The sequence below is a fragment of the Thunnus maccoyii genome, chromosome 7 (genome assembly GCF_910596095.1).
Source record: "Thunnus maccoyii chromosome 7, fThuMac1.1, whole genome shotgun sequence".
Classification (NCBI taxonomy): Eukaryota; Metazoa; Chordata; class Actinopteri; order Scombriformes; family Scombridae; genus Thunnus; species Thunnus maccoyii.
In genome coordinates, this window is record NC_056539.1 from 34,076,528 (window position 1) to 34,099,309 (window position 22,782).

Consider the following 22,782-nt stretch of genomic DNA (forward strand, 5'->3'; position numbering starts at 1 on the left):
CTGGTTTGAATTAATGTCAACGTTCACTTAAGGCTCAAGCCGTTCCACTAACACGATTCAGCCGTGTCAAGTCAACGCCTAGCCAGGTGTGAATAAGCTTGCATTGTGCATGAGCATGGAGTACATAAGCAGCAGAACAGTCAATTGTTGAAAAGACGATACTATGTCACAAAAAGAAGAGAAAACTAGAGAGGTGTTCTTCTCAGCAGTGGAACAAACCTGCTAATGAAACTATATGAAGAATATAAAGGAATTGTCACCAAAAGGGCAATACTGCTGCAATTAACAAGGTGCGGGAGATGACTTGGCAAAAAATCGCTGAGAGATTAAATCTGTAAATTATAGAAGCCAATAAAAGTGGGCAGTGGTGGTCCAAAGCTTAGAGAAGTGAGCTTGTGACTGAAAGGTCATGGATTCAATACCGTGAACCAGCAGGATAAGCGCTTGTCCCTAATTGTTTTATCTTCATTTGTTCATAAATTAACATTAAGATCACTGTCTGAGGCTATATTATCAGTAGACTAGATAATATCAGATGTGTGTTTAACATTATGGTGTAGGAAACTTAGGAGAACTAACTTACCAACTACATACTCAGCTACTCTTGAACACATTTTCTCTTTCGCAGGATGTCCGTTCGATTAACAAGCATCATCTAAAGTTAAAAATTAAGAGGTTGCAGTTGGAGATGAAGAAACTGGAGAAGGATATAAGTACAGTGGAAACCGCTTATAGTGATCACGTCTGTCCGGGTCAAATATGATTGTAAGCAGATAATTACTATAGCCGATTTTTTTCTTTATTTCTCATGCAGAATACCATCTAATTGAAATTTGTACGTTTATTAGCCGACATGAATTTTATTGACTGTTTCATAATGCAGTACATCTGTTTCAAACGCAGTGTGCGCACATTTTTGAAGAGGCGGGTTCTGACTTTTGTTAACGACAAGTTCCTACTTTTCCCCGGTGGCAGAACGGGCGAAGAGAGCAGTGATCCTTTCCTTAGATGTCTTTCTCCCTTTTACTGTCATTAGCTTCGAGGAGACTACGTTTGTCAGTGAGAGAAAATTACTTTCTATTTCCCATCATGATTTCAATGTGCACACAGAACCAGCCTCAGGTGGACAATAATAGTGCTGCGGCCACTTATCATGGGAGTAAAGTACAAACAAGAGAATGACCATAGTTTTAAAAATGTTTTGCCATATGTTGTCATGTATGGAGAGACCCAACATGAACACTGAAAGCAGACTAATAGATTACTACAGGCAAATTACTTGAACAGCATAAATTTTGTATGCCAAGCTTTTTGATCCATATTAGCAGCTGATCACTGTAACTGTGATCACTGTAAGAAGTTTCCACTGTATGCATTTAAACACAGCAGAACATAATTGTTTGGACTTTATTTTCTTTTTGTCTTCACAGCTTGAACAAAATGAGTGAATTAATAAATAAATAAATAAATTAAACTTCAAACTAACGTTGGCACACTTTTATTTCTTAAATTACAAATGCAAAGCTTTTAAATAAAAGGTTTCACCCCAACACAGAAGTGACCATGAATAAAATGGTGATTAACTGAAATAGGTATGTTTGTTAAGGTCCCTCACAGTTCTTCATCTTATGTTTCTGAACACACACGACAAAAGTGATGTGAGTGTGAAAAGAAACTTGACAGAATCATCTTTTGGGAGTCTGTTTCCACCCGTTGGACATTCTTTGACACACAGCTAAATTAAGCTTGACAGTTAACCTGCCATGGAGCAGGTTAGTTCTGTGGTATAAGTTGCCATGGTTACTGAGCAGGGAATCACATAAGCCCCCCCACTCTCTAAAAAAATCTAAACTTATCGTAAATATTTATATTACTCTTGGATAATTCTTAATTTATTCCGTGAGATGCTTTGGCAAAACAACAATCTTGTCCGAAATTGGTGTACTTGGTAGTGAGAAAGGCCTATAATCTTTACACACATATGGGACATGAGAGTCAGTCTCTGCTGCCATCTTGTGGACAGACTCAGTATGAGCTGTCTGCTGCAGAAATAAGAAATAAGAAATTATAAGAATAATGTACCTTTAAAATAAACTCAGATGGCGTGTGCTGATGGTCCAGTGGTTAGGCAAAAAGTCAGATTCACAGATATCCACAGCAAAGAACACAGATTCAATCACATATGGCTCATTTATACACAAAGACAGAAAAAATAACTACAATAAAAATAGATGTTATACATGAAGCTGAAGCTTGACACAGAGTAAAAACGCTGCAAGTTCATTTATTTCCACAGATGTTTCTGCAGTCAGAATTTGGTTTTTGTTTCCCACCACCCTCCCTTCAGAAGTCTATAAAACTTCTCAAACCAACCAGCGTTACAGAATGTTTTACACAAAACTAACACAAACATACAGGAAGAAAATAAACCAGTAAAACAGACATTAGATTCAAATTTAAGATGTACAGCATATAAAACAAAAATAACTGATAGATCAGTGGATAAAAATGAGTTTTAAGAAGTGATTTAAAGGAAGATAATGACTGAGCTCCTCAAACAGGTTGATCCAGAGCCCTGACAGCAAAGACCAGGATCCGTATTTGTTAGTATGACTTTTATCTGACCCTATGTATGTTACTGATTTTGGGTGTTGGACATGTGACATAAACATTCCAGAGTCTGCATGTCACCTTAGGTAATATGGTATAGCCCTTCTGGGGGGCCTTTTAAATACAAATAATGGGTCCATGGTCAAGTTTGGAGCTGTTCCAGATGCGGTATGTTATGATACATAGTATGTTGTGAGGTAGCTGTCAATCACTTCATGGATGGCCCCCAATTGAATTAATGTAAAACCTATGTTATTCATATAATAAGATACAGATGTGTAACCCTATATAAGTTGTGCACCAACAGTGGTACGGTGCCCAGACCATCTTTGTATATGGAATGGACCCGATGGCCATCGTCTAATAAACGTCTTCAAAATAAGAACTTCGCCAGCTCTTCCTTTGAACGATATCATCACACATCCTTCCTTTCAGTATTTATCTGTGCTGATAATCAGCACTAATTCATTTCCCACCACTCAGTGTCAAGTTATAGAAAAACAAGCTGCATTCATGCAAATTGTGGCTTTATTGGTTTAATGATTCATTAGTTTTAAACTGCGGATGGCAGAGATATATTTAAAGGAGCTGTAAGGACACATGAGTTGGACAGTGGAGAAGATAAATTTCATGTTTTTCAAGTTGTGCCCACAGTCAGTTTGCATTATCGCTGTGTGCAGTGTTGTACAATACATGCAAAATGCTGCACTGATGTAGAAAAAAAGATGTAAAGGATGCGATTGGATAGGGCTGGATCACTCAGCTGGATGACATGATCTCACCTATAAGTTTAAATTATATAGTTACTGTTAAAGCCACCTGCTTGGCTTACCTACATATAAAAGCTAGATACCTTTAATATTTACACAGAACAACTCTGAAATATAATCTGGAGCCATGAAGAGCCTTTAAAAGTAATCAATAAAATCTTTACAATCAATCCTAAAACAAACAGGTGACCAGTGAAGTGATGATGGAAATGGAGTTATACGATCTCTTTTCCTGGTGTTAGTTCAAAGTCTGACAGCAGCAGTGTTCTGTGCTACTTACATATATATATTATTTTAATATGATTTTAATGGTGAAAACAGGATTGGACGAGCTGTTGATATGATCATCAAAACTTAGACTGGAATCAAAAAATACAAAGTTTTTCACCACAGGCTTGATGTTGTTATCAAGAGAACCAAGATATGACTTGACCTGTGCATGCAGGTTTTCTGGACCAAAGATAAATTCTTTCAGAATTTAACCTAATGAAATTTGTGGACATCCAATTTGTCACATCTGAGCCTGTATTTATTAAGCATCTCAGAGCAGGAAATCACTCCAAACTGGCCAAAAATAATCAGAGTGATGCATGGTCTTGGTCTTACTTTCAGGAGAAAAAGCGTTTTATCAACTCTCCAAACTTGGTAAATGATTCCTATCTCTGCCGATATTTCGGAGCTGCAGATGGAGTTCAGGCAGAAATATTCCCTGGGAGGAGAGATGTTTTGGGAACCCTTGATGACACTGAGCTTATTAAAAGATTGTTTGGACTAAAACAGAATCATTTGTGAGACTGACTTTGTGTGTGATGCAGAGGAGAACACATGATGTTTCTACAGAACATCATTTAAATAAATACAGAATGTCCTCTCAATGTTACACTTTATCATAACAGGGAAAATGCAGCTGTGCAACAGTGACAATTCTGTCAGAACCGACAGTGATGGAAGTCATGAATCAAACTTTGATCTGGCTTAATATACGTCGTAAAGATAATGAGCATGACGAGGGTCCTCAGTTACAGCCCACTAAAACTTTTATTTGAAAATAATCAAGTCAGCTGCATAATGAAGGATATCTCAACTTCATTACAACAGCTCAAATATTTTATAGGCTTATTTTTTATTTAGGCTACTTCAAACAACAGCAGAGCTACAGCCTGATATTTGAGAGAGGAGGATGCACCTTAACAATATATGTTTCTATTGTTACAATGTATTTACCTTCATGTAGAGGACAGAAGTTAACTTGGGGTGAAGTTGAAAGAGGAATTGGACAGTGGAAGAGATGATGTTCTTCATGGAGAGGGTTTGCAACATGTGTCTGTGCAATATGTGCAAGATGCAGCACTATTACAGGCTGTGAAACCATGTGGCTGAACCAAGATCATTTCACACAGCTGAGTGAAATGACCACTTATCTTAATTAACATATAGGCTACATTTATTTCTTAGGCTTTCTTTACAGTTTGTAAATATCATCTTGAATGATCATCTGAATTCTGGCATCATAGGTTTGTTACATAACCTTGGTAAATTACCTACCTATACACATAATATACCAAATTACCACTGTTTAATATTTCCAGCTGAGACTGTGAGGAAACTACAACACCTCATTATTATTTCTATTTTGCTGCTCTGACTGTGGTAAAACAACAACTCCCTCTCTCCCAGGAGTAATCCTTCTCCTGTAATCCATCCTGCTGAGAGTAAAAAGTAAATTCTCTTCTGCTTCATTAATTAGTTTTAGTCCTTGTTAACTCAGTGTGATTCTGAGGCACTTGATAAATATAGGCCCAGGGTCAGAGTCAGATTTATAAAACCTGTGTTTTTTATCTTTTTAGCATCAAACAGCTTATGTATATCAAATCTATAAAGTGGTCAGTTAAGAGACTTAAGTGAAGATGACAAAATCCAGATCCAGACTCCGGTCCAGATGGATCATCAGGATACAGTTGATCCTCTCTCAACACACACTCCTGGACGTTCACTCACACTCTTACAGATATCATCAATTCCAGCTGATGAGAGAAGAAGAAACAACAGAGGTCATAAATCAGTGTTTACTGAGACTCACTTCATCAGCTGTCAGTCAGTGATGCAGTACATCCAGTATAAAGAGCAGTAGGGACTTCAGTCCTGTTCAGACCAGAAGTGGAACAGCTGTGCAGCGTAGCCTGCTTCCTTTCAGCTCTAATGTTAATGTGTTGGAGTGAACACACTGAGCTCCATGCTCACAGGCCTGCAGAAACTTTTGATATCAAGTATGTTTACTCTGCAGATTTCACTTAAGTACACAGAGGAAATAAACTGTTGGGAGTCATGAACACATCATTACTGAAGAAACAGAGACATTCACTCATCAGTCTACTGATGGACTTATTGTTGATACATGTGAACTGTTATAAAAGTTTAAAAGCTACAGAGTCTCTGTAAGATTTGGTTACTAAACTTTATAATGGTTCTGTGAAATCAGAGCCAGTGATTTGCAGGCTTCAGTCAGACTGATCTTAGAGCTCTGACAAAGATGAATTGATCAATTCTTTAATGTTGAAATGAGAGAACAAACAATTTCAGATCAGAATTGATGGTACGACACTTTGATGATGAGGACCACTCTCTATACATCTTGTAAGGCTGTGAGCTGTAATCCAGCTTTATTTCCTCCAGACATGAACAAAACAACAACAGTCGTCATCACATCAACTCAAACACATGATCACAACAAGCTTCTGGCTGATCTGATTGGCTGACTGTTCTCTCTCTCTCACTGTCTTCCTGTCATATCCTGAAGCCTGTCACCATTCTCCTCTCACAGCTTGAAGAAAGCAGACACTGAGAAGGTTGGAGGAAATACTGGATCTTTGCTTTGATACTAACTGTGTTTAATACAATACTGCTGAAACCAGCACAGACTGACTCCAAATCTCTACTGACCTCAGAGTCTCCAGTTTACATTGTGGACTCTCCTTAAGATCCAACAGCAGCTTCACGTCTGAATCTTGCAGATCGTTGAGACTCATATCCAGCTCTCTCAGATGGGAGGGGTTGGACATCAGAGCTGAGGCCAGAGAAGCACAGCTGATCTCTGACAAACTGCAGACCCTCACTCTGAAAAAAGTATAGATAATGTCACTTTAGAAGACAAAGTTCCCGCTTGAAATCATTCAATGTTTCATAATCTGTTCAGAGATTAAGAAAATTTAGAATGGAGAAGTTTAGCAAATGGAAACTCCAAACACCTGAACCCAACTCTCATTAATATTAATGACAACATACTACTAGTGCAATAAAGACGTAGTGACTTCACCTCTTAAACTCTGCAGCTCCACCAGTGACTCCATCTATACAAACTCATGTTGTTTCAGTCAAATACAAGTAAAAAACCCTCAGAAATATATTTCAGAATCAACTTAAGATCCCAACGTTGACAAAGATTCCAAATATGTCAGGATGGATTTTTGGAAAATAGAAGCAAATGGATATTCAATATATCTACAATATTTACATTTAATGGAATGGTGTCGCCATAAAAAAATCCGGCATCTTGTGTTTAAATATTTCTATCAGTATAGACACTGCACAGCTTCATAAAAGTCTTAAAAGTGTTGTTACAAGTAAATACTGGATATCAGAGTTTTTTGGTTTAACTTCAAAGAATGAAATTTAAAGTGAAGGTGAAATTTCATGTAAAAATCAAGAGTTTCAGAGGTTCAGAGTAAATTATCCAGTGTAGGATTTTTGTTGTCATATGAAGTTTTTAAATGCAGCTCAACTTTGTTCTGACAAAGTCAATGGACTAAACCACTAAGGAAGAAAATAGACTGTACCATTAAGATACTCAGTGTGGATTAGCATAATATTAGCTTTATGTCTGCAGTTTAGTGTCACCACAATTTACACATCATATTAATCTCAGCACAGAAGTAAAAAATGTTTTCTGACCCCAGAGTCTTCAGTCTACAGTGTGGACTCTCAAGAAAATCACACAGCAGCTTCAGTCCTGAATCTCTCAGCTCATTGTGACTCACATCCAGCATTCTCAGATGGGAGGGGTTGGACTTCAAAGCAGAGGCCAGAGATGAACAGCTGCTCTCTGTTAAACTGCAGCCAATCAATCTGAATAAAGATTAAATGATATAGATAAATATCCATTTATAATCCAACCAGATGTGTTCCGGTTGTAAATCTGTAGTGAAACATCACTATGTCCTAATCAATGAGCTTTTCACTAAAATGAGCAGTGACTTTGTCATTGTGTTACTGTGTCATAATGTCACCACAACATTCAGATACATTCATGTCAGCGCGGATTCACAAGAAATATTACATTCATACTTTAAACTTGCATTGATCTCTCTGTATCCGTCTGTGTGCATGTTCTGAAGGATCAGTATCAATAATCAGACATTCAGTAAAACATGTTAAAGAATATAATAAAGAAATGTTTCTCCTTCTGCAGGTAAACTTGATTAATTAAAAACATATATTAGTTGAGAGGATCTTCGATATACAGATGTGACTCTACTAAAAATTATAAACATAAATTTACTTTAACAACTAACAGTCGACACTTTCTACTGTTTCTTTAGGAATCAGTAATACTTTATAACTACAGACTAAACTTTCTACAGTAAAAACAATTTAATATGGAAAAAAGAAAATTAACTTCATGGATGAAAGTTATGTATGTACAGAAATTAGGTTCAATTGTTAAACATTAAGACCAATATAGTAACAGACACTCAGTGAACTGACATTAGAGTCTCAAGTTTACAGTGTGGACTCTCCAGAAAACCACACAGCAGCTTTACAGCAGCCATTTCTGAATCCTGCAGCTCATTGTCACTCAGATCCAGCTTTCTCAGATGGGAGGGGTTGGATTTCAGAGCTGAGACCAGAGAAGCAATGTTGATCTCTGACAAACTGCAGCGCCACAATCTGAATAAAGAATAAATGATGTAGATTAAAATACATTTATAATCCAAACAGATTTGTTCAGGTTTTAAATGTGTAGTTCGATATTACTATGTCCTAATCAATGAGCTTTTCACTAAAATAAGCAGAATGACTGTGTCATTGTTTTATTGTGGATCATTGGCTCTGTTGATATTGTGGATTTCTTTAAGAATCAGGCATCTTTTACAAGTAAAGACTAAACTTTGTACAGTGAAAACAATATCATACGGAAAACAGAAAATTAACTTCATGGTTGTAAGTTATGTATGTACATAAATTAGGTTCAGTTGTTAAACATTCAGATCAACAATAGTAACAGACAGTCAGTGAACTGACCCCAGAGACTCCAGTCTACAGTGTGGACTCTCCAGAAAATCACACAGCAGCTTCACTACTGAATTCTGCAGGTCGTTGAGACTCAGATTCAGCTCTCTCAGGTGGGAGGGGTTGGATTTTAGAGCCGAGACCAGAGAATCACAGCTGATCTCTGACAAACTGCAGCCCCTCAATCTGAATAAAAAATGCATGATGTAGATTAAGATCCATTTTAGTCCAATCAGATGTGTTCAGGTTTTAAATGTGTAGTTCCACATTACCATGTCCTCATCAATGAGCTTTTTCCTAAAATGCTCACTGTCACTGTGTTAATTTAAATCATCACAATGTCAGCCTTCTACAGACATCATCCAAATGTCACCACAACATTCAGACAGCTATTCATAGCAACACTGATTCATAAAAAATATTTTAAACACCTGCATTGATCTATCTGTGTCCCTGTGCCCCTGTGTGTGTGTGTGTGTGTGTCTTTCTCTTGCATTAGTGTGACACCTCTTCCTAACAAACAGCAAGCAAACGAACTCTACCAGATTGAGTATATATATATATATATATATATATATATATATATATATATATATATACACACACATCTGTGTTCTATTGGATAAATAGGTCTTTAACCAGGTCACCACAGAGGAAGAGAAGCCGTAGGCTGTCAGTTTCTTGTTGTCAATATCCATTAGACAGTCATCCACTATCTGCATCAGTGCTGTTCATATTGTAAATGCTACTATATTTCAGTGCACTCAGTAGGAACCGATATAGCTTTTGAGCATAGAATAGCTGTATTAGTGAAAATATGGTCAATGCATGAAAAAGAGTTGTCAGTTTTGTTAGTATGGATTCTGGTTGGATGATTGACTAGATGTGACAGATTACACGCATTGGTTACAGCCCTTAACTTTTTCTTAAGTGAGCAGGTTAAAGAAAACCAATCAATATTCAGGTCACTCAACAGATATATTCCATTATTGCTATCCGAGACCTTGTCCAGCATCTCACATGTTATTACAAAGAGTTAGCGTTAGATGGTCTATAGCAGCATCCTATTAAAATAGATTTTAAATGAGGCAAATGTACTTGTATCCATAAAGCTTTGATGTCCTTCATCATAAAGTCCTTCCTTTGCTTCACAGGAATATGATAATTTACTTTAACAATTATTATTGTTATTATTGTTAAAACTAACAGTAGAGATTTTCTACAATTTCTTTAAGAATCTGTCATTTTTTAGACCTATAGACTAAACTCTGTAAAGTAAAAAAATAAATATGTAAAAATTAAAATTAACTTTATGGATGTAAGTTATGTATGTACATGAATTAGGTTCAATTGTTAAACATTAAGATTGACAGTAGTAACAGACAGTTAGTGAACTGACCCCAGAGTCTCCAGTCTACATTGTGGATTTTTCAGGAATTTACACATCCAGTCCATTTCTGAATCCTGCAGCTCATTTTCTCTCAGATCCAGCTCTCTCAGATGGGAGGGGTTGGACACCAGAGCTGAGGCCAGAAAATCACAGCTGGTCTCTGACAAACTGCAGCGACACAATCTGAATAAAGAACAAATTATGCAGATAAATATCCATTTATAATCCAGTGTGTTCATGTTTTAAATATGTAGTTCAACATTACTATGTCCTCATCAATAAACTTTTCACTAAAATGAGCAGAGTGACTTTATCATTGTGTTATTGTGGATCATCATGTCAGCGTTCTACAGACATCATCCAAATGTCACCAAAACATCAGATCAACATCAGACACATATTAATGTCAACACTGATTCATAAAATGCCGCTGAACTCAAAGTCAAGTATGTAATTAGAGGATCAGTATGAAATCAGAGACGTTGAACTTAAAATCTGTTCATTATGTATTGAATGACCTCCTTCTTCCTGTATTTGGTAGTTTAGTAAGTATGTGTAATTAAAATATGCTATTGTTGGCAGTAATCATTCCCTCTGTCCATATTGACTGAAGTGGTCTCTTCCAAACACAGCTACACTGTAGGAAATGAGTTCATAAGTTCAGCTGAAGCTAATATTAGGCTTTGACAGTCTGATAAACATCCGTTTGATTTGTCTAACTCAAAGTTACAGACTATTTTGTATAAAATTCCCTTTTTGAGTTACGATCCTTCCACTGCTGCGCAGCAAGGAAACACTGAAGCAACACAAAGACACTTTTTTATATGTATAACTCAGACTGCTGAGGTTTCATATTAGTTTTAACTTTGGAAGTCACTTTTACCCAGAAAAAAATGAATTCTGAATTCTTGAAAAAAAATTAAATTCTACAGATTTGTGCTCAAGCAAATCACAAAAATAACTGAAATTTCAGTGAGGGATTTGAATTGAATATATAGAAAACAACTACCAAAGCTACAGCCAGTGAACTGACCTTAGAGTCTCCAGTCTACAGTTTGGACTCTCCAGTCCAGCACACAGAAGCTCCACTGCTGAATCCTGCAGCTCGTTGTCACTCAGATCTAGCTCTCTCAGATGGGAGGGGTTGGACTTCAGGGCTGAGGCCACAACTTCACAGTGAGTCTCTGAGAGTCCACAGTCAGAAAGTCTGTCATGACACATATATTACAACATATGTTATCATGAAAGAGGACACTTTATATTTATTTCATGCATTTGATGGTAAAACTGTTTGACATTCCCTATTTTGACCAACATTTGCTCTTTACATGAGTGGTTCAGCTAATCTTTTCTCTTTTCTAATTTTTTTTTCTGGGGCATTTTATTCCTTTAATGGGAAGCAACATCCATCCATCCATCCATCCTCTGCTGCCATTATTCGGGACTGGGTCACGATGGCATCAGACTGAGTAAGGAAACCCAGACATCCTTCTCACTGGCAACACCCTCCAACTCCTCCTGGGGGATCTCAAGGCATTCTTAGGCCAGGAGATGTATATGATCCCTCTAGCATTTTCTGGGTCTGCACCGAGTCTCCTACCAGTTGGACATGCCTGGAACACCTCCAGAAAGAGGCATCTAGGAGGCATCCTAACTAGGTGCCCAAACCACCTCAGCTGGCTACATTCGATGAGAAGGACCAACAATTGAGAGATAACAGGAAACAAGAGGAGAGACAGGTAATGCCATGCAACAAAACTCCACCACAATGAAATGTATTGATTTGATGTATATAATCTTAATGTTGTTTTGGTCATTTATTTCTGGTTTTTGTGCAGGATTGTAATGGGCTCGCTTTCAAGGAGGGACCAATGATGGCTCAGACGACGAGAAAACTTCAGTGTGGTGATTTTTTATTCATATCAAGTTCCCAAACAAGAGTGACGGAGTGGCAAAAATATTTACAGTGCAGAGGTGGAAAAACCAACAACAACAAAAAAAATATTTACAAGACAGGTTTCACTGGACTTACACTGGCAGCTAGTCACCCACATTGCTACTCGGCCAAGAACCAAAAACCAACAACCCTAAAGGAGCAGAGCTCCCCTTATATACTCCTAGCCCCTCCCCCAGGCAAACCAATTAACAAATTATAGCGTCCTAAGGTCAAATTTAGCAACACAACAAACATAAATTCAGAAATCAATGATACACTTCACATAAAGGAAAAATGGCACTAATCGCCCTCCATACAGCTGTGGCCAAATACCCCCAAACCAGAATAAATCATAAAATATCAGTCCATTCAATGTTAATGGTATAGTCCATAGTCACATGACCCTCTTAAGTGTGCCACCAAGTGCTATTTATGGTGTGTCCAGGAAGTGCCTTGGTTTGGCCCATGCCCTGAGGCAATGGCAGCAGGTAAGTGTGTATGTGTGTGTGTCGCATCAGCGCCGAGTGTGCATCCTTGAACGCCTAGCGGGAAGAAAAGAGTCCGGGCAGTGGGGAAAAGTTTGTGGAAGTGCAGGACCGCGGGACACAAGTGCAGGCCTGCAAGAAACAGTTTAACCGAAGCATGGCCCTGCAGGAACAGTGGGAGCACTGCACGCTGTGCGCTCCCGGCACCGGCGCTCTCTCTCCGGCTGAGAGAGAGAGAAACGCACGCCAGTTAGGGAATGACGGAGTGTTCACCGGCACCCCGTCACAAGGATACTTTTTGAGTACTTGAAGAGGCATGCCATCTTAAACATGGCTTCTCATTGTGATCCAATTGCTTTCATCCATCTGCATTCACTCAATAATCAGGATGGAGTGACACCAACTGCCAAGTTTATAAAATGTTTGTTTGTTGTTTGTTCACCCTTGTACCCTGATGAAGACCTTAATGGTTGAAACCGGTCATTTTTTTATTGTAAAGCTTTTTAACTTAATCAAAGAGTTTTTCATTCCTGCGCTACATGAGTGCCTGAAGTTTGTTTTTTTCTTCAATGTGATGACCCTTATCTTCAAGAGCACTTGCGTTTTTCTTGAGTTTTATATGATCAAGACAGTCCTTGAGCACACCACTACCTCTTTTCCACAAAGCTCCACCACAATTGAATTGGAATGGATGGATGAATGGATATTGCGGTTATATGGCATGCATCTTAACCAGTAGGCTACTGGAGCACTCCTAGTTCATCTAATCATATCTCACTGTGCTTGAATGAAACAATAATTCTCTTCACTTTCTCTTATATCTGCAGACTTTTAATCTTTGTTTTGCTTTAATCTTACAGATGAAGGGAGAGAAAATTGAGTTACATTGATGCTTCCATATTGTGCACAGTCTGTCTGTGTGATCTGATCCCATGTCTGTCTCCACGAAGTTAGCATGAGAACATCTTGATTAGAAAACCATTCTATTGTCCACTGTTTTTAATTTGACTCCAGGATATTTTTACTCAGTTCAACTCAGTGAACAGTTACCGTTGAGAAAGGTAAACTCTCTTTGCTACCTGCTGCTGTCAGGTTCACATCCATAAGCAGGACAATTTAGTGACTGTTGACAAGCACAAATAAAACAAATGGCTTGACAATATTAGACCTGCGCATAATTAAATATTCATGTAGATAACTATATAGATGTGCATGACAGATGACTGCATGACATTTGTCAACTTTTTTTTCTTAGAATCTCAAACTGATTCAGCACACAAACACAATTAACAAACCAATAAGGTTGAATTATTTTCAACATGATGTCATCAGAAAAATGTTACAGGGTATCAGCATTAAAAATATAACATTGACCTTTAATGTGTATAAGAGCTCTTTAAACAGTCTGAATTCTACCATTCTGTTCTTCTGCTCTGCTCTCTATATTCATCAGTCCTGCATTCCTGCTACTACTCCTCTCTACACCAACAACAGAGAAAACACCTGAGTGTTTCTTCCTGTGACAAACAGATAATAATAAAGACTTAAACACATGACTATGTAACACGACTTCCCTCTTTAAAATGAAAGTTGAGGCTGCATTGCTGGGTTCAACACATTCAGGGGTTTTGTTTCGTATAGCCAGTAGTTTACAGAGGCTAATGTTGGTTAATGTTAGCAAACTTTAGATATTGTTGTATAAGTGACATTACTGTTGTATGATTACAGGCTGTCGTTTACATTTCACTTCATTGAATAAAAATTTTTGCTGACCCTAAAACAGAAGTTTTCTGCAGGTAATTGGTATCTCCATTTCATCTCATATCATGAATTACTTCAATCATGGTTCTGATGATGTAACTGGTGATTAACAACCCCACCTCTTTCACATGAACACACTCGTAGCTGGATAGGAAAACCCAGAGTTGACTGAGCTAGTTAATAAAAAGCTTCATAGTACTGGTTATCTGGACAGCCAGTGTTAGGTTCAGTGAAGCCAGGTAACAATAATATATCCCAGGTATGTTGAACTTGCTTTGTAGTACAGGCCTAAGGTCTTAAATACAGACAGAACTAATGAGGGAAGAGGGAACAGGTGACTAGCCTGGGGAAGAGTACATGAACACAGGAGGGAAACACAGAGCAAACACTTTACTCGCTGAACAGATTTCATAAACAGAAAATAATCTCTCATTATACGTATATATATGAAAGAAGTTTACTGCCCCATAGCCTTGTATGTACACTCCACATAAAAGGACTAAATGCTTCATCTGACTTCAGGTTAAGAGGAAAAATTGTTTGTTGTATGGGTGGACCCTTTCTGCACACTGGATGACAGATCACAAAAGAAAGAAAATATAATATATAATATATATATATATATTTATATAATATAATTTTAAGCACTGGAAATCTGTCACAACACAAACACATATGATTCATATCCACCGATTGAAGGAGAGTTCAAATATTTAAAGACACCACTATGAGCCAGCAGGAACTGACTTCTGTTGCTCTACAGGAAAGGTTCAGTTCTGTTCAGTTGATGAACAAGACTGTGGTTTCTGAACCTGGAGTCTGTTTTACGCAGAGACACAGAGAAGGGGAGATAGGCGACGAAGCATAGGGGAGGGTAATGAGGTAATTGCAGTGATCTGTGGAAAAGTCTGAGGGTATCTGGTGGAGTAAGGGAGGTCTGGGGAGTAGGAAGAACAAACATGGCCAGGAAGAAGAATGGAGATGGGAGTGTGTGGCTGCAGAGAGGGACTGAGGAGCAGATTGCGACACACCTGAAAAATCAACATTATTTGCACTCACATCATTTGAAACAGCTCAAGAACATCTGAGACTAAATTTAACTGACATATTATTATGGCTATAAACAAGTAGAATACTATTTTAATAATAATAAGAAGAATATTTTTATATCATTTATATTTGAAGAACAATTCAAATATAATCACATCTGGACTTACTGAGCCTTTCTGCAGTTCCTCACAGCTGGGATCAGTCTCCGTCGTCCCTCCTCTGATGTGTTGTACTTCTTCAGGTCAAACTCATCCAGAAGCTCTTCCGACATCTGCAGCATGTAGGACAGAGCTGAGCAGTGGATATCAGAGAGGTATTCTGATCTGTTCTCTGACTTCAGGAACATTTGGATCTTCTGATGTACTGAGTGGTCATCAATTTCCATCAGACAGTGGAAGATGTTGATGCTTCTGTCAGGAGGGACATCCCCAGTGTCCATGTTCTTCAGCCTTTCGATGGCTCTCTGGATGATTTCTGGACTGTTCTCTGTCTGACCCAGCAGGCCTTCTAAGAGAATCTGGTTGGACTCCAGAGAGAGGCCATGGAGGAAGCGAACAAACAGGTCCAGGTGGCCATTTTTACTGTTGAGAGATTTCTGCACAGCTCCCATCAGGAAGTCATCCAGAGATGAGTAATGGTTATCATGTCTGTCATCATCATCATCTTCATCGTCCACATCATCCAGGAAGTCATCCAATACCTCTGTGTTCCTGCTGGTGTAACAGTGGTACATGTAGACTGCAGCCAGAAACTCCTGAACGCTCAAATGAACAAAACAGTAGAGTGTTTTCTTGTAGATCCCATGTTCTTTTTTGAAGATCTTTGTACAAACTCCTGACAACACTGAGGCTTCTGTGACATCAAGACCACACTGCTCCAGGTCTTTTTGGTAGAACATGATGTTTCCTTTTTTCAGATGTTCAAATGCCAGCCTCCCCAGCTTCAGAAGAAGTTCCATGTCGACCTCTGTCAGCTCCTCTAGACTCATCTCATGTCCTTCATCATACTTGTGCTTCTTCTTCTGTGTTTGAACCAGCAGGAAGTGTGAATACATGTCAGTCAGGGTCTTGGGCAGCTCTCCTCTCTGGTCTGTAGTCAACATGTGCTCTAGAACTGCCGCAGTGATCCAGCAGAAGACTGGGATGTGACACATGATGTGGAGGCTCCTGGATGTCTTGATGTGTTTGATGATTCTGCTGGACAGCTCTTCATCACTAAATCTCCTCTTGAAGTACTCCTCCTTCTGGGCATCAGTGAAGCCTCGTACTTCTGTTATCCTATCAACACATGTACGTGGGATCTGATTGGATGCTGCAGGTCGGGACGTTATCCAGACAAGAGCCGAGGGAAGCAGCTTCCCCTCAATGAGGTTTGTCAACAGGATGTTGACTGATGACTTTTGTGTGACATCAGACACGACCTTCCTGTTCTTGAAATTTAATGAAAGTCTGCTTTCATCCAGCCCGTCAAAGATAAACAAAACTTTACAGTCATCGAGCTTCTCTGCTGTGACCTTCTGTAATGTTGGATGGAAATCATGGATTAGCATGAGGAGACTGTACTGCTCATCTTCGATCAAGTTCAGCTCCCTGAATGAAAGCAGAATTACCAGACTGACATCTTGGTTTTCTGTGCCCTCTGCCCAGTCCAGAGTGAACTTCCGCACTGAGAAGGTTTTTCCAATGCCAGCGATACCATTCGTCAGAACAACTTTGATGATGCGTTTCTGTTGGTTGGGTAAGGCTTTAAAGATGTCTTGGCATTTGATTGGAGTGTCATGGTGAGTCTTCATCTTGGAAGCTGTCTCAAGCTGCATCACCTCATGTTGGGTGTTAACATCTTCACTCTTTCCCTCTGTGATGTAGAGCTCAGTGTAGATACTGTTGAGGAGGGTTTCACTTCTTGATTCATCAGGTCCTTCAGTCACATGTTGACATGTCCTCCTCAGACTGATCTTGTGGTCATGTAAAACTTTCTGCAGAACATCTGATGAAAGAGAAAAAATATAGATCTCAACCTCTATCGGTGTGTTTACATGCTCTTACATAAGCAGGTTATCCAGAGAAACCAGGTAATCAGGAAATATGTTAACATGCACAGTAGTAACCTGGTTATTGTAAATCTGTGTGTACAAGCAACAAATCAGTGATCAGACCTTATTCTCGAAGCATGCCTTTCTCATTTTATAGATATTTATTTATTTTATTGATATTTTTATTTTATATAGAAGACATGTTAGTCCTGACTTTTTTTCCTGTTTTGCTCTGTGTGTTTGAGTCAGAACTTTTCCTCACAACGTGAATGTATCTGAATTTAACAAACAGTAAAATATTAACTGGTAGAAACCAAGTCATTAAAACTTCTAGAGGATACTTTGTGTTAGTTTCAGTTTTGTTAGACTTTAAATAAAGGTTGAATCACTCTGTAATGATCTCTCCTTTCATTTAGCTGCTCCACTTTCCCTATGTACAGTCTTTAATTAAGTAAATGTTTTGTGTATACATGGCAGAGAAATTGACGTTCTCCAGGAGAAATCTACCTGGGGAAATCAGGTACAGTACCAAGTAACCAATAACCGTTACTTTGTAGGACCACCTGTCAGAATTACACTCACCTGGCAAGAGTTTATTCATGTTTACCACAGTTAGACCCACAAAAAATAATTAATAATCCCCCAAATTACCCATGGTAAGAAACCAGACTTCAGGATGTACTAGTATATCACAGAGCTGCCAGTGTCTGTTGATCAGTGGAGGAGATATCGCCAGATTTCCCGTGGGCATCAGTTTGCGTGGTTATGTCTGCGTTGTTGTATGATCATTTAGTCTGACTTTATGTGTATCTGTCCCATTTGAACCCCTGCAATTTAGGCACTATGTGTTAAAAGGTCCATATCTCCCACACAGCTCTTCCTATGTTGACGTAAACCTACTCAAATTAATTAATATACATTAACTTTAATGTAGTATCAATTATTTTATTTTAAATTGAATGTGCTGAAGCACAGAGCCTGAAGAACTAAAATGTGTCACTGTCCAAATACTTACTGTCTGGACTGTTTTTCTTCACAGATCTGCTGACTGGATGTGACGTCATGTTTGTCTCTTCCTGTGACTGACCTTCTGCTCCTGAGCTGATGTTTGACAACTCCGTCACCAGATCATTCCTGTTGATCCTCTTTAAAATGCTCTTGAACACTTCCACAGCTCCAGCAAATTCATATTTCTGCACCATCAGATCCACCACGTCCCGCCTCTCTGCCTCCGACAGCTTACTCTTTTTGATGGGTGGGATGTCGTCCACCTTTTCTTGCTTCAGGTGCCACTTGAAGTCCTTAAATTCATTGTCTATCAAATCATCCAGAATGCTGAGAAGGTCACTCTCTGTCATCTTGGCTCTCTGGTAAAATCAGAGAACACTGATTAGAGAAGAGTTGTTTCTGTTTGTCTCTGCCAGTAGAAACTCATTCTGTGTTTCTACTGTATCTGACTGATTTTACAAAAAGCCCAGTTTGACCACAGTTGTTAAAGTGTAAGAGAAACTCAAGAGGATCTTCATGAAAAACATCTTGCCACAAGTCTACTCAGAAGCTGTTCTGGACCTTTCTATTAGATCGAGTTTTCATATATGTACGTTGTTATCATAGAAATGTACATGTTAAAATTTACATTTTTCTGGCTTAAACTTTGAGAATAAAAGTGTAATCTTAAACAATAGTTGACAAAGCATTCTCACCACAAGTTCCAGTTAGTCTTCTACTTTCACAACTCACCTATTTGTTGTGGTTCAGTGAACTCAGAGGTCTGTACAACGAAGCAAGTTGAACATACCAGGGATATCTTTTTGTTATCTGGCTTCACTGAACCTAACATTGGCCATCAAGATAACCAGTACTATGAAGCTGGTTATCAACCAGCTCAGTCAACTCTGGGTTTTCCTATTGAGCTACAATCGCGTTCAAGTGAAAGGGGTGGGGTTGTTAATTACCATCGACATAATCAGAACCATGAATGAAGTACTTCATGATATGAGATGAAACGAAGATACCAAATACCTGCAGAAGACTTCTGTTTAGGGTCGGCAAAAAGTTTTATTCAATGAAGTGAAATGTAAACGACAGCCTGTAATCATACAACAGTAATGTCACTTATACAACAATATCTAAAGTTTGCTAACATTAACCAACATTAGCCTCTTTAAACTACTGGCCATAAACCCCTAAATGTGTTGAACCGAGCAATGCAGCCTTTTATTTCTCATGAATTCAACTTTTTATTTTAAAGAGGGATGTTGTGTTACATAGTCGTGTTTTTAAGTCTTTCTTATATTCTGTTCATCACAGAAAGAAACTCTCAGGTGTTTTCTCTATTGTTGGTGTAGGGAAGAGTAGTAGCAGGAAGTGTACTGATGAATAGAGCCTGTAATCATACAACAGAATATTAATATTAATAGATTATTTTTCTGATAAAAGACAATAATTCGATTTCATTTCATTCATTTCACTGGTTCACTTCTTAGCAGGGTTCATCACCATGGTAAGTTCTGCTGAACATCGGCTCACAACCTGTCAACACTCCAACCACTGACCAATCAGATCACTGGGAAAAAAAGAGTCTTCGTTCCTACAGGATCCCACCATGGACAAAAGTCCTGAGTTTACAATAAAGTGACAAGTAAAAAAGGGCAATATATATTTCTATAGGTCAGTGGAAACATTTTATTGTTCCAGACTTTCTATTTCCACTCTAGTTTTAAAACAGAGCTTCTAACAAACAGAGGGATCGTTTACGACACCAATCACAAAATGATGATTTTAGCTGCATTTTAATAGCATAAAATTTATTTTTTCCCCAGAGTGACAGCTGACAGTGTGGATGATTTCACACTCTGATTCCACCACTGCAGCTCAGAATAACATGAGACAACTGTGTGATGAAAACTGGAAATGAAAGCGAAATATTGTCTTTTATCAGAAAAAATAATCCACACACTATTAATTGGCTCCCATTATTATAAATTCAACATTTGGGTCAGATAGACTCATCAGTTATTAACTACTTTTCCACTCTTTGCTTCGGTAGCAGAAACCTCTAACATTACTTTTAATTTTTTTTTATGTGACATATTCAGATGGTTTGTTCATCATCCAACCAAATAGCAAAAATCACTCACTCTATACTTAAGTCATATATGATAATTCCTGCATGTATTTTAAGCCGTAGCCTACTTTTAATATGTGGAAATTATTGCTAGTGTTTCTACATCTTGTCATCATGGCACCTCGCAGATAACACTAACAGTCTCCATGCAGTGAGCTATCAATAACTGATTAATGATTAACAGTAAAAAGTCTTTCAACCAGTGAGGAGGAAGTATTCAGGTCCTTTTACCAATGTCAAAGCAACAGTGTAAAATACTCCCTTACAAGGAATAATCTTGCATACAAAACCTTAAAATACTATCAGCAAAACATACTTAAAGTCTCAAAAGTCAAAGTACTCATTATGTCAATTATATATTATGGCTGATACATAAACATGTAGCTGATCGTATGGAGATAGTTTGGACTACTTTGTAAATTATTTTCATCTATATAATTCTATTTTTTAAATGATGGTATAATCAAATTTGTAGGTAAAATCCTAATCTGCAAAGTCAGTAGTTACTCCAGCTGTCAGATACATGTAGTGCAGTAGAGAGAACAATATTCAGCTAAGAAATGTACTGGAGTAAAAGTATAAAGTAGGAGAAAAATGGTGTCTCAAAATTGCCCTCAGGTAAAGAAAGAAAGAAGAGTTTCCTCTCAACTCAATGAAACATATAAACCATATTTGTCATCATGGCACCTTGCAGATAACTGAATCTGAACTGCAACATTTCCAAAAAATATGTTTTGCACTCTTAAGCTATTCTTTCCCTGCTCACACAGACAGCCAGGTTTAAATTACTGTCTGTCCAGAATGACGACAAAAAGAAATATCTGCAAACATTTTGAAAGTAGTTTCTAAAACATGAAATAACGGATCATGTAAGATGTGAACATTTTCAAAAACAGAGCTGAACTTACTCCACGTATTCCCGTCTTATTTTAAGTCCGTCATTGTAAAGCGACTCTCTCGTTTTGTGATGATGTCTGAAAGAAGAATAATACTGGCAGTAATAACAACTGTTGCAGTGACATTAGTACCACTAACAGTAGCATTAATGCCAGTGGCACTAACAGTGATATAATAGTAACAGTAATACTATCAGCACAAGTAAACCGTTAACCTAACTGTGAACTCTGAACAAAAGACTCAAGATAAACAAGTGTCACACCCAGTATCGAGAGGACAGGAAGTTCTCTTTAAACATTTTTTAAACTCTGCCACCTTGACACAGATCTGCTTCTTGACTCAAATATGAAGCACAAAATAGAATTTTTATCAATTCACGAGTCAAAAGAAAGATTTACTCACTCTGCCTTATATGGCCTGTTTTCCTCCTTTTGCTCTGACGACTCCCCGCCGACGAGTCTGAAATGAATGATTGCATACCTTGACTTTCAGCGTTTCCTCCCCTCAGAGCTGCTCCTCCCCTCTACGTTTCCTGTACTGCAGTATTGTGGAAGATTTAAAATGCCTGATTAAAAGAAATAGGTGTTTACAGTGTTAATGATTGACTGTAATAACTGTCATAATTGAATAAAACACATTAAAATGACAATTATTGAGATTTTTGAGTTTAAATAAACTCAATTAATTCATTTTCATTGGGACATTGATTTCCATTCCACATTAAAATCAAACCAGAAAACAAAGTGAAGTGTTTAAGGTGTTTCAGTGTTGTCCAGCAGAGGGCAGCAAAGAACTGCCAACACTAAATACAGCACTGCCTTTAGTTTTCATGAGGAGGTACAGGGCAGCTTTGAAAAGGCTAAATAATTGTCATTTTACCATTATTTTTTTCATGTGACACAGTAAATACATACATAATTTTAGGGAGACACATACAACAATGTGTACTGTATTTCAACGTGTTTATTTCTTTGTTTTGTTTTCATTTAGATATTTTAAATATTCCATACAGTACTGCAATGTTTAGGAGTCTAATTTAAATCCTTACCTTTAAATCTGAAAAACAGAAAACAGTAATTGTTCTGAGTTAAGATATGATCAGAGTTTACTTCACACACATATCTTCGGCTTGACTTCCACACTCTATTATTGTCCTCCAGGCAAAGCACATAATACAAAGGTTCGTACCTGCATAACATTCTTGTGCAGCTAAATATTACAGTAATAGTAATACTAATAACAGTCATAACACTTTCAGTAGCAGTAATAGTAGAAGCACTTTCACTAGCATTATCGGTTAATTGCTATTAATAATTAATTGATGAATTGAATTGAAAAGTAGGTAATACTTCATAATACAGCCAGTGTTTTACAGTGTAACTTCCCATCATTTACCATGTAATTTTCTGGATCTTACAGTGTAACTTCCTCATATGAT

The 22,782-nt window shown here is 37.9% G+C and overlaps 1 protein-coding gene across 4 annotated transcripts; it reads right to left on the minus strand.

Annotated features, from left to right (window-relative positions):
* Positions 1 to 1,536: 1,536 nt before the first annotated feature.
* Positions 1,537 to 21,974, minus strand: LOC121900038 (NACHT, LRR and PYD domains-containing protein 12-like). Of its 4 annotated transcripts, none has more exons than XM_042415937.1 (11): positions 21,747 to 21,974; positions 21,356 to 21,421; positions 18,408 to 18,687; positions 15,456 to 17,274; positions 11,090 to 11,263; positions 10,066 to 10,239; positions 8,679 to 8,852; positions 8,142 to 8,324; positions 7,329 to 7,502; positions 6,321 to 6,494; positions 1,537 to 5,404 (listed from the first exon to the last, which is right to left on the minus strand). In XM_042415937.1, exons 3-11 carry the CDS (start codon positions 18,676 to 18,678, stop codon positions 5,395 to 5,397), a joined length of 3,153 nt encoding a protein of 1,050 aa, XP_042271871.1. In that variant the 5' UTR covers positions 18,679 to 18,687; positions 21,356 to 21,421; positions 21,747 to 21,974; the 3' UTR covers positions 1,537 to 5,394. The 4 variants fall into 4 exon arrangements, with proteins under 4 accessions (XP_042271871.1, XP_042271868.1, XP_042271870.1 ...); XM_042415934.1 differs by having other exon boundaries at positions 18,336 to 18,687; positions 21,747 to 21,973; XM_042415936.1 differs by lacking the exon at positions 21,356 to 21,421 and having other exon boundaries at positions 18,336 to 18,687; positions 21,747 to 21,973.
* Between the last annotated feature and the right edge of the window lie 808 nt (positions 21,975 to 22,782).

Excerpts from the sequence above, each read along its gene's own strand:
- LOC121900038 (XM_042415936.1), bottom strand. The coding sequence starts at position 18,678 with ATGACAGAGAGTGACCTTCTCAGCATTCTGGATGATTTGATAGACAAT. Across the intron at positions 10,240-11,089 it reads TGTAGACTGGAGACTCTAAG|ATTGTGTCGCTGCAGTTTGT; the intron begins GTCAGTTCACTG and ends TTCTTTATTCAG. Across the intron at positions 8,325-8,678 it reads TGTAGACTGGAGTCTCTGGG|ATTGTGGCGCTGCAGTTTGT; the intron begins GTCAGTTCACTG and ends TTCTTTATTCAG.